The sequence below is a fragment of the Chinchilla lanigera genome, unplaced genomic scaffold, assembly GCF_000276665.1.
Source record: "Chinchilla lanigera isolate Chin_1 unplaced genomic scaffold, ChiLan1.0 scaffold00002, whole genome shotgun sequence".
NCBI classification, from domain to species: Eukaryota; Metazoa; Chordata; class Mammalia; order Rodentia; family Chinchillidae; genus Chinchilla; species Chinchilla lanigera.
In genome coordinates, this window is record NW_004955403.1 from 4,434,563 (window position 1) to 4,451,337 (window position 16,775).

Here is a 16,775-nt window from a genome sequence, read left to right on the forward strand (position 1 = left end):
TGTGCCATCGTACAAGGAAGTCAGAGATGGAAATTACTCAAAATCCAGTCCCTGATTATAGGAAGAAGGGCTTTCCTGAGATTAGAGTTAAAAATGAAACCAAACCACTCTCCGCATCTCAAAGAAAGGGAAAAAAAAGGAAAAAAGAGGCCCATCCTTCCTGAGAATTCTGCCTTGGCTCCCTCATGGGATGCAGCAGTTGCTGCCAACACCTATAGCTCCACTCCCCACTTGTGACTCCTCTACTTCCAGCCGACTGAACCAGTTTCAGCTGGCCACTGCCTGCATCCAGCCATGGAGCCCCCCACTCCTGAGCCTTCCGCTTCCCACCGTGGTCAGATGGCCTCATCTAACACCACCTGAGATGACTGTCAGTAATTCCTTCTGAGTTTCACATTCTGACTGACAAAAAATTGGACTGTCAACCCTAACAAATGAGTTGCCACAGCCTTTCCTCTCCGCCTAGAAAGCTAAAATCAGTCAAGTGCGTCTCAAAGACATCAAAGAGCGGGGGACAAAAACCCCATCAATGTGTCAAAAGTTACTACTGTTACCCAGAAGCCTCCTATAAGGACTATGGACACTAAAAAATAAATGCCCCTTCAAATTAAAAGGGCTCTCAAAAGCTTCTGCATCTGTACGAGGGTCTGTCTAATCTATGACTTTCCTGGTAGACAATGGAAGACAACTCTCTGCCTCCGAAAGTCCCCTCTGTCAAAAAGTTACCGTCCCCGGGGCAGTGGGGACTCTTGCCTCTTTCCCGTTCTGCCACCACAGACTTGCAGCCTGGGAGGACATCTCACCAAACGTGAGCTTCTGTGTAAGTCAGTCCTCACACTGCTTCTGGGAAGAGACCTCCTCTTCAAGTTAGAAGCGACTACCTCCTTTGCACCAAGCCAGGCAGCCTCTCTCTCCTAACCCTGCACTTTCAACTCTGACTATTCCCTGAGAGGAAGATGATACCTGCATCAGCCTGAGACAGATAACTGCAGTCCTGAAGTTCTGAAAACTCTCCTCCCAGAGGTGTAAGCCAAAGACTCGTCTCTGGGCCTGGCCATCAACTGTGCCACCTTACCAAGACCCCCATGGCTGTCAGACAGTGTCCTATGTCACAGACAACACACAGGCGTCCAGCAACCCCTCAGCCACCTAAAGCAGTTCATGATTCTGATGGACTGTTAGATCACCTTGCACCCTGCAGCGCCTGCCTCATACACCTTTTCTGGACTGTTAGCTCCAGATGCCACCTGATTTACACATCTAGATTTAAAGGATGCCTTCTTTTGCTTGCAGGTTGCCCCCATAAAACTATCCTGAGACGGGACAAAAAGGTCAGCTCACTTGGACTCATCTGCCACAGAGGGTTAAAAATTCTCCCACTATTTTCATGGAGGCTCTAGTAACAGATTTTTTTCTTTTTTTTTTTTTTTGGTCTTTTTGAGACAGGGTCTCGCTATGCAGTTCAGGCTCACCTTGAGCTCACTTTGTAGCCCAGGCTGGTCTCGAACTTGCAGTGATCCTCCTGGCTCCCAAGCACTGGAATTACAGGTGAGTGCCATCATGCCTGGCCTCTAATAACAAATCTGGCCATGTTCCCATCACCTTCTCTCCAGGACAGCCTATTTCTCTGTCCCTTCCAGCTCCATCATGGGCCCTGACCAAACAGTACCCCATGCCATGAGACTTGACTAGAAATTCAACCATACATACAGAGGCTTCAAAACAGCAAAATCTTTACAGACTGTCAAACTGCTAAACTGCCTGTAAAGAGACCCACTAGGGAGTATTGTTCAGTTCAGGATCTCTGAGCAGTCAATGCTGCCTCGGTCTTCTGCCATCCACAGTCTGCTGGTACACCTGCCTGGACCTAAAGAATGCCTTCTTCGGCCTTCAACTGGATCCTGTCGGCAGTCCCTCTTCATCCTTCAATAAAAAGACCCCAGTTCTGGACTCAAAAGTCAACTGAGTGGGACTCAACCTCCCAGAGGTTCAAAAATTTGTTTACCCTCTTTGGAGAAGCCCTCACAACTGACCTCTCTAGTTTCCCAGCACAAAATATCACTGCAATTCTCATTAGTGACACTCAAACTGCCTGCAGGAAAGGCATAAAAGCTCTGCTGCAATACCTGGCAGAAACTGGTTACAAGAAAAAAACTGTAAATTTCTTGGAGCTGTTGGCTACTATAGAACCAAAACCTTGAGTTCACAGACACAATGATGCATATGCTAAGAACCAATCAAAGACAGCCAAGCACTCTGCCTCTGTGTCCCTTGCAGGCCCCACATGAGCCACCTCCCTGTGCCTTTGGGGTCTGGTATTTTGGAAGTGATCTTGATCAGGGTCTGCTGATGTAAAATAAATCTGTCTCCAAATCCCAGGTGTTATTTCAGTGTTTCTACTTGCTGACACATTAAAAGTTTTTAAAAGTACATTTCCCTGACGTTAAAACACACCCCTGCACACCAAGGACAGAGACCGGGTGAGCCCACTGGTCCTGCCCTTTACATGTCTTCCTGCAGGCCTCCTCACAAATGCTTTCTCAAATACCCCAGCAGCTCCTCACTGAACGGCAGAGGGGAGCCCTGGAGAGAACGACCAAAGTGACAAAGACTGCACTAGTTTAAATTCCCCAGCACCACTCCGGCCCAAACAGAGGGGACCGAGGACTTGCTAATGCAGGCAGGGCCAACACTGACAGCCAAGGGGCAAACACGGAGCGTAACTGTGGGTCTGCTCCTTCCCTCAGCGGGCTCCCCTTCTCCCCTGCACTCAGTGTACATCTCCCACCCTGTTCACATCCTGACAGGCAGAGGCGCAGCTGCCGCAGCTCTGAGGAGCCCTGGAGTCCTGGCCGGCTCAGGGCGGCTCCACCGCACCGGACGGGACTGGAACCGGCACAGCCTCTTAGGGTCTGGGGTGAGCACGCGAAGCACTTCAGTGTGGGAAAGTTCCAACTCCAGTGAGTGCCTGAACCCTGACATCTTCCTCCGCGTGGGCAGACTCCCTGCTCACCCACAGGCCACGCTTCCTGCACACCCAGTTCCTCCCTAAGTAAATCAGATGATCTGATACGAGGGACAGTCTCCAGGCCCTGTCTGCACAACTGCCTCAGTACTGTGCCTTAAAAGCAAAACGGGCTCAGCAGTGCTGTTTCACTTCCTCCACTTAGCAGAGCACGGCTCTCCTGCTGATGACCCCTGCGCCAGAGCCTCTTCTGCCTTCACCACGGGGACACCTGCACCATCTCCATGCTCCTCCTGCCCTGTGCTGCCCCGGCGAAAGCACAGGGTGGTTATGTCACCAGCAGCAGGCACAGCGGGGCTGGGGTGCTCAAGGCAGGTCCCCAAAACAGCCTTCACTGGAGCTCTGAGCTGGGAGCCAAGGAAGTGGCAGACATTAACATGTAGTACGCTTCTCTGGTGCAGAGTTAGCACTCTTTTTTGTCAGAGGACAAGGTCTCACTATATAGTTCAGGATGGCTTGAACTAGGGCTCAAAGTCATGGCAATCCTCCTACCTCAGCCTCCCAAGTGCCATGCCAGGCTGAGTTAGCATCCTTAATGTGTTGCTTTTTTCAATGTAAAACGGGGCAGGTGTGGAGTAAGTGGTAAGAAAGCAACCGGCTTTCGTCTCCAAAATTCCCTGGTTTCAATTCTGTGCCAAACTTGAATCTCCAGATAATGTCAATTCAACAAAACACTACAACAGACAGTGGCTGCCGTGCTCCCTTCCAGGAGTGAGGAGGGTGAGCAACAGGGAATCTGGGGGTAGCAGCCCTGGCACACAGCGGCTGTGCATGTGACTCAAGTCCGTTACTAAGAAAAATTTTTTTGAAGTGGCAGATTAACATATGAGACCACATGTTACTCACACATGAAAATGGATGAAAGCCTGCATCTGTGATGCTGTGGAACTGGGCTAAGGGAAGTAGAGAAGGTGTAAGATGTAGTGCATTACACACATGAAAGATCCTACAATTCAGGAAGTAAGACACCTAAAGAAATGTTAAGTCTAAAGAACCCAGAGGGACTGAAAGGTTACAGAGAAGAGTAATCCAAGACATAAGGTCGGGGAGGAGCCATGAAGTGGAAAAGGGCCCAACGGGATCAGCTGCAGAGGTGTTTGGACAATCAAGTGTGTGTGGGCTGTGCAAGCAGAGAGACAGGCGCGGACACACATAATGCACACGTGGTGAGCTGCGCGTAGGTGCAAGAGCAGGGACTGAAGGCACAGTGGAAAGGCAGGGAGAGGGCAGAGTGAGGGCCGCTGCGAGGACTGAGAGGTCCAAACTTCACACACAGGGAAGCCACCGGAGACAGCACGCTGAGTGCTCCGGGGCGGAAGCTGCACGAGACAGACCAGAGCCGAGCACAGGCAGAAGGGATCCGTGTGAGCAAACAACTCCGGGCTGAGAAGACAACGAAGCCCCGAGAGACAGCCCTCAGTACGCGCTGACAGGAGCTCTGCCTTCCGTACGTGCGGGAACGAGCACTTCAGTCATGTAAGTAAATTCTGTTCAAAGCAAGCACTGAAGGTTTCCACCAGGCAAGGCAATTGGTCAAAGGACATACATTACACAGAGGGATTTTCAAAAAGAAATGGGACGGCAAGAAAACATATATTCCAAATGTGGAGCCTCCTTCCTTCAAATTAACGCTGTCGCCACTTTGCTGGCTTTCCACGTGAACGCACACTCGCTGCTTTAGCTGTTTGTCAGTGCGCGGAAGAAACTGAAATCACGCCTGTGCACGAAGCGCATGTAATCGCTGGCAAGAACGTGCACCGACCGAGATAACAGAGCATCGCTTCCCACCCACCGCACCAGCAAATGGGAGTGTGCTTGATGCCAGACCACGAGCTACGTGGGAACACAGGCACTCCCGGGCGCTGCTGCCTGAGAAGGCACGAAGGCAGCTCTCGGGATGGTGACGTGCTGGCTCCTCAGGTGTCCACACCCACAACACTCAGCGCCACTGCGGGTGTGGGCCACGGCCCGGGACGCCCAGCCCAGAGATGCCTGAGGCACCTTCTCTGTGGTGGCAGGAAACGCAAGGTGCATGTGACACTTGGTGCGGGAGACAACTGGGGTGGCTGGACACCTGAGGACAGCGCGAGTGCAGAACAGGGAGCGACCTAACGTAGACCCGAGAGGCACAGACATGACGCTGCTGCGTAAATGATAACGTGTGCACAGAACACAATACCCGCCGTAGAAATAAGTAACACACGGCCGCACTGTAACAGGAGGCCACGGTCATCTGTACCAGGGAGGGAGGGGCAGGGAGCAGGAAGACGGAAGACGAGGGACATCTAGCACAGACAGAAAGGTTTCGGGGTTGGTACTGCAGTAGTGAGTCTGTCAGTAGGCAAAAAAATTACACATGGAAAAAAATAAAGGTTATAAAAATTATTTGGGGGGCACCAGGTTATATTCTATTAAAACCACATAACTATACACAAGATTTCTGGGCATTAGGGTTAATGCATATTAAATATATATTTTTGAAAAATATTAATATACTAAACATAAAAACAAGAATTCATGATGTATGTATATATACAGAGTCCGCAAAAAAATGTATACACACTCCAGGAAAACAAAGTATTTATTGTATAAATATTTCACTACGAAATTTACTGAGACATAATGAAAATAATACACGTTACCTTTGGCCTCTACAAGGTGCTCAAAGTGGTGGCCCTTAGCTTCCAGACAGTTACGACTTTTCTTTCCTTGAAGTGTGTATGTACTGCTTTCGTGGAATCCAATTATATATACATACAGTAATAAAATCACCCAAACCCCTCACTTCACAGAGGCCGTTAGAGGATTAGCAGTTAATGCTGATTTTCCAACCTCGGTCTTGCTGAAGAGTCTAGACTGCACTCCAACTTCCTACTCACTGTTCAGCTCACTTTGTGGACAATACCCGTCTTTCTATCACTTAGGAAGAAAAGCCTGCCTGAGGTACACGCAGGACAGCTTTCAATCATGGCGCCTTCAAATGTCACCTTGATTCTTTTAGATACAGTTTACATGATATATGAAATAAAGTAGGTTGACAGCAAAATCTGATATTCAAGAAATAATGCTTCTTCTACAAAGGTATGTCCAGACTTCTGGGAAGATGGCGGAGTGGTGAGCAGCACAGAAACAGCCTCTGTGAGATTTGGGGTCTGGACGCTGGAATATAGCAATATGAGGAAGAGAAGCAGGAGGGAAGTGGGTCCCTGGGACCCAGCAAGGATCTGAAGTGAGAATGAAAGCCCATGGGGAGAGTGGAGAAAGAGCTCAACACAGAAGGAGGTTGCGGGCGGTGCTTTCTCTCTGATCCCTGATTCACTCCATGAGAAAGGTGGGTTGAACCTGCAGGTGCACACTGAACACTGGAGACCTCAGAGGCCTCCACGGGGAAGCAGAGCCGTGGAATGGAGCAGTGGATGCAAGGGACTGCAGGGGCTGGTGAGGTATTCCGCTTCAGGAGTCCCCCAGGAGGAGCTGTTTAGCCAGTAGCAGTCTTGCAGAGGGGCAACTGAGCTCGGCACTGAGCAACTGTGGGTAGCTCCATCTAGCGGCTCCCAGCATCAGGCTGAGAAAGTCAGCAGGAGGTCAGGGAACCCAGCTCAAGGTGGTGGGAGGCTCAAGGACTACTGTAGGCTAAACAGTCAGGTTCTAGCCTCAAGGCCAGAACTGAACTTCAGTGGAACTAAAGGTGCAGGCTTCCTGGCGTTATCCAACTACTCCATCACAAGGCCATGGGTGGCCTGCTGGAATCAATCAACACTGTCTACCAGTGATCAGAGACAAGCCCTGTGGTGGACTTTTAAAAACACATTTTCTTTTTTTTCTTTCGTTTTGTTTCGGTTTTTTTGGTTTTTTTCCGGCACTGGGAATCGAACTCACAACCTTGCACTTGCCAGGCAGGCGCTGTGCCACTGAGCTAAATCCGCAGCCCCCCTTTTTTTTTTCTTTTGTTTTCTTTTCTCTTGACTATTTTTTCTCGTTTTTATGTGTGAACATTATTTCTAGTTTTCTTGTTGTTCTGTTCTTGTTTTTATTTCTTTCTTCTTTTTCTCTGTCTTTTTTACCAGTGTCTCAGTGTGCACAATCTCACCTGTCCTCCAGCCTTGCTTCTAATCTCTTCTTCTTCTATTTCTTTATTTTCACCCTAACAGCTTTTAAATTTTCTCCCCTCAGAGTAAAACTGCCATATTGAGGGCATATTTACTGTACACAATTTTCTGGTTTTAGATTTTGTTACGTAACACCAAACAGATTTTGTTACCTAACAACAAACAGAATAGCAAAAACAATTGCAGGCAGCAAAAGCAAGGCAGGGGGCATCACAATTCCTGACTTCAAATTATATACAAAACTACTGTGATCAAAACCACATGGTACTGGCAAAATAACAGACCCAAGGATCAATGAACCAGATTAGGAGACACAGAAACAACTCCAAATTCATATTGTTAAAGGTGGCAAATTAATAGTTACCAGTTTGTCACTTTCTAGGTTGTTTTATGCTATTGTTATTGCCGAGTATATTACTTTAGCCAAGGTGCCATAACTGTTTTAATCAGTTGTTCTTCCTGGTATACCAAGACTGAGATTGCCTACAGATCATAAGCAATACTACAGGCCAATGCCGAAGAACCAGGGGCTAAGCAAAACTGGCAGTAATTTCTCACCCCCAATAAATTGAAGAGGCAGTATCTTGCAACAGACTCAAAACCTAAAAGCCAGCTATACCTCAAAGACATTTCTGAGATGTAGTAATTTCCTAAGGGTCCTAAATACCAGGACTAAAGCTACCTGCCACAAGCAATTTATAAACATCAACCCAGGGATTAAACTTAAAAAAAAAAAAAGGAAGACACTTTTAAGCAAGATGCAAGCCCAGACTTACAGCTCACCAAAAACAAAGCAAAGCCAGGGGCAATGAGATGGGACAATTCAAAAGCCACCCACCTGGACTCTCTGAAGTGGTAACAGTGGAAGTAACAAAACAAGAATGAAGCTCTAGAAAAATAATCACATCAGAAATAATTTCTCAGACAACTGCAGAGATGGTAACCATAATGAAGGACACAGAGCCTCTAGAGCAGATACCAAAAAAATACAGAAGCTTGAGAAAATGGAATCCATAACATTCAACACAGGAATGAAATGGAATCCATAAAACAGATTCAAAAAGATATCCAGGAGATTAAAAATTCCACTGAAAGTATATGCAGAAGAATGAGCCAATGTGAGGTCAGAATATCAGATATAAAAGACAGGACTGCAGTTAGTGATCACAAAAAGAAAGATTTCTTAAAATAGCAATGGAACATGAAAAAATCAATCCTATAGCTGCTAGGATGATGCAAAGAAGAATAACATGAGATTGACTGGACTTGATTAAAAAGCAGGAGATGGTGCAAAAGACATAAAAACTTGGTAGATAAGGGGAGATAACCTAGCAAACAGTGAAAAAGAATTTGACATACAGATAAGTGAGGCCCATATAGAATTTCAATTAGCCATGATCAAAAAAAACTACGACAAAGCATATAAATTCCAGAAATTCAACATAAGAACAGAATATTCAAGCTGTTAAGAGAAAAGAAACAAATCTCATATGAAGAAAAGCTCATCAAAATCACAGCAGGGTTCTCAACACAAACCTTTAAGACAAGGAGGAGACTGTGGAGTGACATATTTCCAGCCCTAAAATAAACAACCTCCATCCCAGAATGATGTACCCTGCAAAACTATGTTTCAGAATTGATGGACAAATAAGGTACTTCCATGTCAAAGAACACCTGAAGAAATTCACAACCAGCACTCCAAAATAAATGTTCTGAAGGACATTCTAGAAAGAGATAATTAGGACAACTCCATGAACCCCAACAGGATGAATCTACTAGGCAAGGCAAGTAACTAAACAGAGGGGAGAAAAGAGTGAACCGACAATAATACCTACGAATGAATCTAACAAAGGAAGTAAAAGACATTTACATTGAAAGCTACAGTACTCTGGAAAAAGAAATCAAAGAAGGTATCAGAAAAAACAAAGATATCCCTTATTCTTGGGTAAGAAGAACCAATATAGTGAAAATGGTCATACTTCCAGAAGTGTTACACAAATTTAATGCAATTCCAATCAAAATTCCAATAGCACATCTCACTAAATTAGGGAAAACTATTCTAAAATTCATTTGGAACCAGAAGAGACCTAGAATAGCAAAAACAATCGCAGGCAGCAAAAGCAAGGCAGGGGGCATCACAATTCCTGACTTCAAATTATATACAAAACTACTGTGATCAAAACCACATGGTACTGGCAAAATAACACACCCAAGGATCAATGAACCAGATTAGGAGATGCAGAAACAACTCCAAATACACTCAGCCACCTTAGCTTTGACAAAGCTTCCAAAAACCTTCACCAGAAGATAGATAGCCTCTTTAATAAATGGTGCTAGAAAAACTGGCTTTCCACATGCCAAAGATTAAAACTAGACTCGTATCTTTCACCATTCACTAAACTAAAATTGAACTGGATCAAAGATCTAAATATTAAAACGCTAAAATCTACTGGAAGAGAAAGGAGGTAGAACTCTTGAAGACCCTGGTCTACGCAAAGACTTTATGAACAAAGCACCAATTGCACAGGAAATATTACAAAGAATTTACAGGGATCTCACCTTTGTAAAAAGCTTTTGCATAGCATAAGAAACCACCAAAACAGTGAAGATACAGCCCACAATGTGGGAGAAAATGTTTGCCAACTGTTCCTCAGACAAAGGACTAATATCTAGAACATATAAAGAACTCAAAAAAAATCAGATGCCTCCAAATTTAAAGACCCATTCAAAAAATGAGCATCTGAAATGAATAGTAGAAATGGCAAATAAATATATGAAAAAATACTCATCACTGGTCATTCGAGAGATGCAAATTAAAACAACGCTGAGATTCCATCTCACTCCAGAAAGAATGGCTACTATCAAGAAATCAACCAATCACAAATACTGGCAGGGCTGCACAGAAAAAGGAACCCTTTTCCACTGTTTGTGGGAGTGGAGACTGCTGCAACCACTGTGGAAATTAGCATGCATATTCCTCAAAAATCTGAAACTAGAGATTCCATTAGACCCAGTTAGTCCTCTCTTGGTATCTTCCCAAAAGAATTAAAAGCATCATACCACAGCAATATATGCACACCCACATTTATAGTGGCACAGCCTGTAGTAGCTAAATCTTGGAGATAGTACAAATGCCCATCAAATGATGAATGGATAAAGAAGATATGGTTTTTTTTTAATATACAATGGAGTACTGCTCAGTCATAAAGAAAGATAAACTTAAGCCATTTCTAGCTAAATGGATATACCTTGAGGCCATACCCTGAAGTGAAATAACTCAGACACACATGTGTAAATATCACACTGTTTCTCTGGTGTAAGAAACTGAAAGTGTGGATAAGGACTAAAATGTATACTGGGTATCATGAAATAGAAAATGTTCAAATGGGAAGGGGAACCAGGGAGATGGGAGAGGGAAAGGAAGGAAGGGAAAAGGAAACAAAGGCGAAAAGGAGGAGGAAATGGAAACAAAGCTCTTGTAAATAGGAAGACAAGGGGTTGAAGGGAGGAGAAGGGAATAGAAAAAAAAAGAAGACTCAAGATACATATTGCGTGCAGGTAGTAATTCCCTGTGATGAATGTGATCATTACATGTGTCTAACAGGTACCAATAAAAAAAAAGCTATGTTCGTTGGCCCAGTTTTAATATATGCTCTGTCATCGTAATAGCATAACTGTGTTTCTGAAGAAGTGCAGAGAATTCACATTTTACAATTTTTAAAAGTGCATGTTTTTTCCTATTTTACAAAGAATATAGCTTGCAATTAATGCACTTTATATTTGCCATCAGACATTCTGTGTTTCAATATTTTGGAAATCTGGATGTATTTACAGGTGATGAAGCCTTAGATTGGATGAAATCTGGTAAAATTACCTAATTCGTGCGGCAGCTCGTGACAAAAGACAGCTATGGAAGTGCTGATTCCGCCCGTCAGCCCAGCACTGAAAGCTGCTCCTGAGGAGAATTGAAGGGAGAAAAGCAAGAGTGACGTTCAGTGAGTTTCTAGTTTCTCACTTTTACTACATTAACTCCACACGGTGTGTGAGACCCCCCTAGCCCACACACCACAGTGCTGGGACATACAATAGATACATGATCTTACTAAGAATCCTTTCTTCTTCGGTATGATCGCCTCCTGTGATTCAAAATAGGGTCTCTACTTGTGACAGAAAACACAGCCAGGATGCTTCTGAGTTAACAGATTCTCAATCTTAAAATGGTGTACTGATCACACGATCCCAAACTGGTCATGGGGTCAGTAGAGGCAAGATTCTGATGTATTCGAATTTGTTACAATCAATTCCTAATGTAAAATTTTTCTTTCTCTTTTCAGATGTGAAAAATCTATTAAACACAAGACTGAAATCAAACTGTTTTCTTTCAGGGATGTATAAAAGTATGTGAAAATACAAGGCTCAGGTAGCTTTTTCAATAAGGTCACTGTGCTTTCAATGAGAGGCCAAGTTATTTAAGCGGTATACTTCAAACATCTGTTTACAGTTTCCCCCCAGGTCCCCAAATATTGCTGGGCATGGTGGTGCGTGCATGCAATCCCAGCACGTGGGAGGCTAAGGCTGGATCACTGCAAGTTTGAGGCCAGCCTGAGCTACACAATGAGACCCTGCCTCAAAAACCAAAATAAAAATTTAAAAGCCCCAAATATATTTTCACTTCCAAATATCCCTATGAAACACAAAACCAGGCCCTGGAGAAACTAGTGACAGGAGCCCGGCAACAGTACACGTGCAAGCTCCGGACAGAACCACAGTCCCGAGAGCAGCACGGCGAGGTGGAGGAAGAAAGCCCGCCACGCACCGATGGCGAGCCCGTCGCTGAAGTTGTGGATGCCATCCCCCATGATGACCATCCAGGCGATGCTGGCGATGCCCGTGTCCCTGAGGTCCGAGCCGGAGTGGCAGGGCCCGTGCGAGTGATGGGCGTGCTTATGGTGCCACTGGTGCCCGTGCTTGCGTGGCACGGCCTTGCTGCCCCCGTGGTGGTTGTGCACGGCGGCGTGGGGGGCGTGCAGCCCGTCGCTGCGGGCCCGGTCCGCGCTCTTCTCCTCCTCCACGCACAGGTAGCTCTTGGGAGGGGACTCGGGCTGGCCTTCCAGGTCTGTCAGCTCAGTCTCATTGAGGCGGTCTTCAGAAACCACCGAGTCGTCAGTCCCTGGGTTGGAGACAGGGACAGGCTTTCTCAGCGAGGAAGGGTACGCACGCTGCTACTGCAACGCCGCAGACACCAGCGTAAACGCACACTCCCTAGGTGAACGTCTTATGAAAGTCTTAAATAAACGCATTTCCCTAAAGTCATTTAGAAGCTTTTCCAATAGAACAAGGTTTTCTGAAATTCATCAACTAAAGAGATAAATAAAATAGATAAAGTAATTCTTCACAGAAAGGGGGACTTTTAGTGTTAACCCACTCTCTTATTTAAGAAAATGAAGACAAAGAATTTAAGTAACTTACCTACGCCCTACCAACAGTGATGGCAAGCTCTCTACAGTCTTCCCTTGCACCTACCTGACAGCACTGCTCAGAGGTCAGTGCCCAATGGGTCAGATGGAGCCCCGAGTCCACGCAAGGGATGACATCGGATAAGTGCTGTTTAAAACACTGAGGGCAGGGACTGGGGATTTAGCTCAGCGGCAAAAGCGCCTGCCTGGCAAGCGCAAGGTCGTGAGTTCGGTTCCCGGTACCGGAGAAAAAAAACCAAAAAATAAAAAATAAATAAAAAAAAAATAAAATAAAACACTGAGGGCAGCCTTTGCCTCGCTCCCCAATTACTTATGATCTCCTGATACTTCCCAGCTCAGTTCCGGGGGAAAGTTCTATAGACAGACACTAGGCTGCCCTTTTGCATAGGAAATCACTGCTAAATTCAAGGAACAAGTCCAAATGGAAAGCGAAAAAAATTATATTAAAAACACTTCTGTTTCCCTGAAAACTGTAAGGTTCCTCATTAGGTCTATCAGGCACCAGAATGCTTGGGTGCTTACGCAGACAGCTCAAATGCAAGGCGAGGGGCCTCTCTTCTAGGCACAAAGGCAAGTTTCCTCAGGAAGCCCACACATCTGGAGGGTTGGAGTGTTTGGGCACTGTCCATCAGTAAGACACTGGTCTATACTCAGAAAGGCATTTCTGTTTTACTCCTTTTTTTTCTACAAACTAGAACTACAAAAACTTTCTTGGGGCTGGGGATTTAGCTCAGCGGCACAGCGCCTGCCTGGCAAGTGCGAGGTCGTAAATTCGATTCCTGGTACTGGAAAAAAGAAAAAAAAACTTTCTTACCCCATGATCTATTTGGCCCCACACTCCAGCACAAAGAAGGCAGAAATTAACTAAAATCAATAAAATCATAATTAAGACACACATTTAAGGAAAAACATGTTAGAAACTAGTATTAGCAGAGTTACAAAGGCAAGAAATCTCAAACAACCCAGTTGAGAAGCAACATGTCAATTTCTGTCTTAAAAGTTCGTCTTTAGGCAGAACTAAGTACCGGCAAGAGGCTTGAGCTGGAGCCAGTCAGCGTCGGGTGTGTTGTTTAACTTATGATCTGAAAGCTTTCTTCCAATAGTTGCCTCTTCTGCGCTCTGCTTTATGAACCACTTCTGTTTCCCCTGCAAAAAAAAAATCAGGTATCAGTATAAAATCTGCAGCCACAACAAGTAATAATACCCCCTTGTTCACACTTCTGGGTGACAAATGAACTTTATACATAAAACCGTTTTATAGAACAGTAAGAAATTATTTTTCGAAATCAAACAAGGGATCTAAATTTGTATACTTTTTAAAATGCTGAACTAAGAAATTCTCTTCATCTCCCTCCAAGTTAACAGTGTGCACAGTACCAAACTATTAAATGCAACCCGAATGAAACTGTGAGATGGGTGCGATGCCTCTCTATTTAATAATGGAAGGGAACCAAGTTTCAACACTTAATGCTTAGTCCTCTGAATTTTATTCTCTTTTTACTGTCATCTCAATCTCCATGCCTGTAACATAAGAGAATCAAGAGTTAGAATCCTAAATATGTATTTTACTTCTGAGACTTGGGAAGTTTGTTAAATTTAGTGAACATAATACTCAATTATACTATGAAATAAGATTGCTGGAATGATAAAATCAGAGAATATATGAAAACCTACTACAGTAACTGACTCTGAATAGCTTCGCAAAATACAGATAAGCTTTCTCCTTATCATTTTATAATCAGACAGTGATCACAGTGTGTCCTCCATCACTCACAGGCCCTACTACTGTTCCCCAGAAAATAAGCACGTGATGTGGAAGTACGCACCCTCCGCTGCTTGTAGTGCTTGAACATCCGGATGCAGTGCTCGATGATGAACAGCACGTAGACGCCTCCCAGAGCGACGAGCCCCTTCAGCACGGCGTCGTACTCCTCTACGAAGCTCTCGGCCTCGTGTGCGTGAGAATGCCCGTGCCCATGGCCATGTGCGTGCTGGTGGCCATGATCATGTCCGCCCTGTGACTATTACAACAGAAGAATACTTCTAAACAAGCAATTGAAATGCTAGTTCAAATTCTGAGAGTATAATCCTCTAGACAACACAGAAAAATGACTTAGTTTTTATCTTGTTGTTACATTGTATCTCTCTATTCTTTACATCGACACATAAAGTTGTACACGTACATGAGATAGCGTGTAATATTTCAATGTATGTGCACATTACACAATGTTCAAATCCGGGCAGGCACACCTCTCCCTCACACACTTACTGTTTCTTGGAAACATCTGAAATCCTTTCTTCTAGCTTCTTACAAACGCGACAGTAATTGCCCTTATCTACTGCCACTCTGCCACTCAGAATTTCTCTCCCCTACCCCCAACCCGGGACAAACTGACCACTGACCCACCTACCGCTCCTGGCCGTGTCTCTCCACTACCTCCTCAGCCTCTGGGTAAACACTATTCAACTCTCACCTTGTACCACACAGTAGTGGGATCATATCTGAGTAATATTTAATTTTCAGACTGAGCCTCTAGGTACTATGTGATTTAAAGAAGGTCCTCCAGGTAATTTACTCAGTTATCCGCAAAGTACACTACATTTCTTGGTCAAACAAAGACCACAAATTAAAATGCCTCTAACGAAGATGCCATGATGAAAGATGCAAGTCAGAAGAGCAGGGAGTGATGGGTCCTTTGAAAATTGGAGCACCCATAACCACTTAAATACCACATAGTAAAAATAACGAAGTCCACCAACTCATTCCCTAGCAGGTCACTGCTGTGACCTCCTGGTTATACGCATAATCACTACAGCAACTTACACGTTTTCTTCTCAAGGCTTTCTTGATATGTCATGGATAAAAAGATCACTCACTGTTGCATTTAAAAACCTAATGATTCAACTCATTAAAAATATTGCTATTACATCTATGAAATGGAAGAAAGCCAAACTTCATCCTATTTGCAAACAAAACGGCACAAATACTACTATATAATTATGCTGCAGCTTATTATGGAAGGAAAATTCATCTCCATCAGGATAACTTAAAATTTTCAAAAAAAAAAAAGAGAAGTAGATTAGCAAGGAGATGATACTGACTGACCCACCAAATGCTCACTGGCCTTAAACTCTTTAAACACTGAAAAGATCTCTTACATGGGGCAGCAGGTGAAGGAGGGCATCTCCACTCATGGTTCCCACAGCCAGCGCAACAAGGAACGTGAGGAGGAATTTGAAGCAGCCTTGGTTAATGATGGGAACCAAAATCACACCCAGCAAGGACAGGAGGCTAATGACAGTGATAGAGATGATACCACAGATCCACGCTGCAGGAGAACAAGTGAACAATGAGCATTAGGGTGACAGTATAAAACACAACTTCCAAAGAAGAATAATCGCGAGATAAATGCGTCACAGAAATGATTATCTTATCCAGGCTATGCTTAGAAAGTTTTTAAAAATAAAAAAAAAGTGTTATGGTACAATTGTACTTAAAAACAAAAACATGAAATATATCCAACTTGAACACTTAAAAAAAGAATTACAAAACTCAGAACAAGTTATAAGTAGTATCTTCAGTGGACCACAACATTAGAAAGTAATTCAAATGAAAAAAAGGGTGTCATCCACTCTTAGTATTTAATATACTTAAACTTAATATTTACATAAAATTTCCTGTCTACAGTCAGAGCTACAAGCAATAAAACCATTTGAAGAACACAAAACTCTCCTGTGAGCAGTAAATGAAGCCAAGTATCTAATGAACATAATTTTTACAGAATCTTCCTAATACAAAGTTTAAGAAACTGAAAAGTGTATTCACATGCAAAAGTAACAAAACAGCCTTTTCATGGGTAACTTTATCGCTACAAAGACAATTCAGCCCTCCTTCCTTGATTTCTTTTCTCCTCCACACCTATCTCTGAACTCCCTTTTCTCCAATTTCACTTATTGCATAATTTACCACTTTTTAAAAAACCCAGTATAAAACTCACTGAGAATACAAGAGAAATCATTTTACAATATGACCTGAGACACATAGATGTTATGGGGAATGGGAATTCTACATAGATTTCTTTACCTAGGCCATTCATAAGCACTTAAGATTCCAGAAATAAATGCCAATGTGTTGAAGGGTGGGTATTTTCACTATAATGTCTT

The 16,775-nt window shown here is 44.1% G+C and overlaps 1 protein-coding gene across 2 annotated transcripts in view; it reads right to left on the reverse strand.

Annotated features, from left to right (window-relative positions):
- Positions 1-16,775, reverse strand: part of Slc39a10 (solute carrier family 39 (zinc transporter), member 10) — a 53,156-nt gene that overhangs the window by 8,025 nt on the left and 28,356 nt on the right. For both annotated transcript variants that reach the window (XM_005373283.2, XM_005373284.2), the window contains exons 4-8: positions 15,771-15,940; positions 14,438-14,632; positions 13,637-13,757; positions 11,951-12,304; positions 11,009-11,089 (exon numbers count right to left, since the gene is read on the reverse strand). In XM_005373283.2, coding sequence (XP_005373340.1) covers positions 11,009-11,089; positions 11,951-12,304; positions 13,637-13,757; positions 14,438-14,632; positions 15,771-15,940 — 921 coding nt within the window. The remainder of the gene's footprint in view (positions 1-11,008; positions 11,090-11,950; positions 12,305-13,636; positions 13,758-14,437; positions 14,633-15,770; positions 15,941-16,775) is intronic.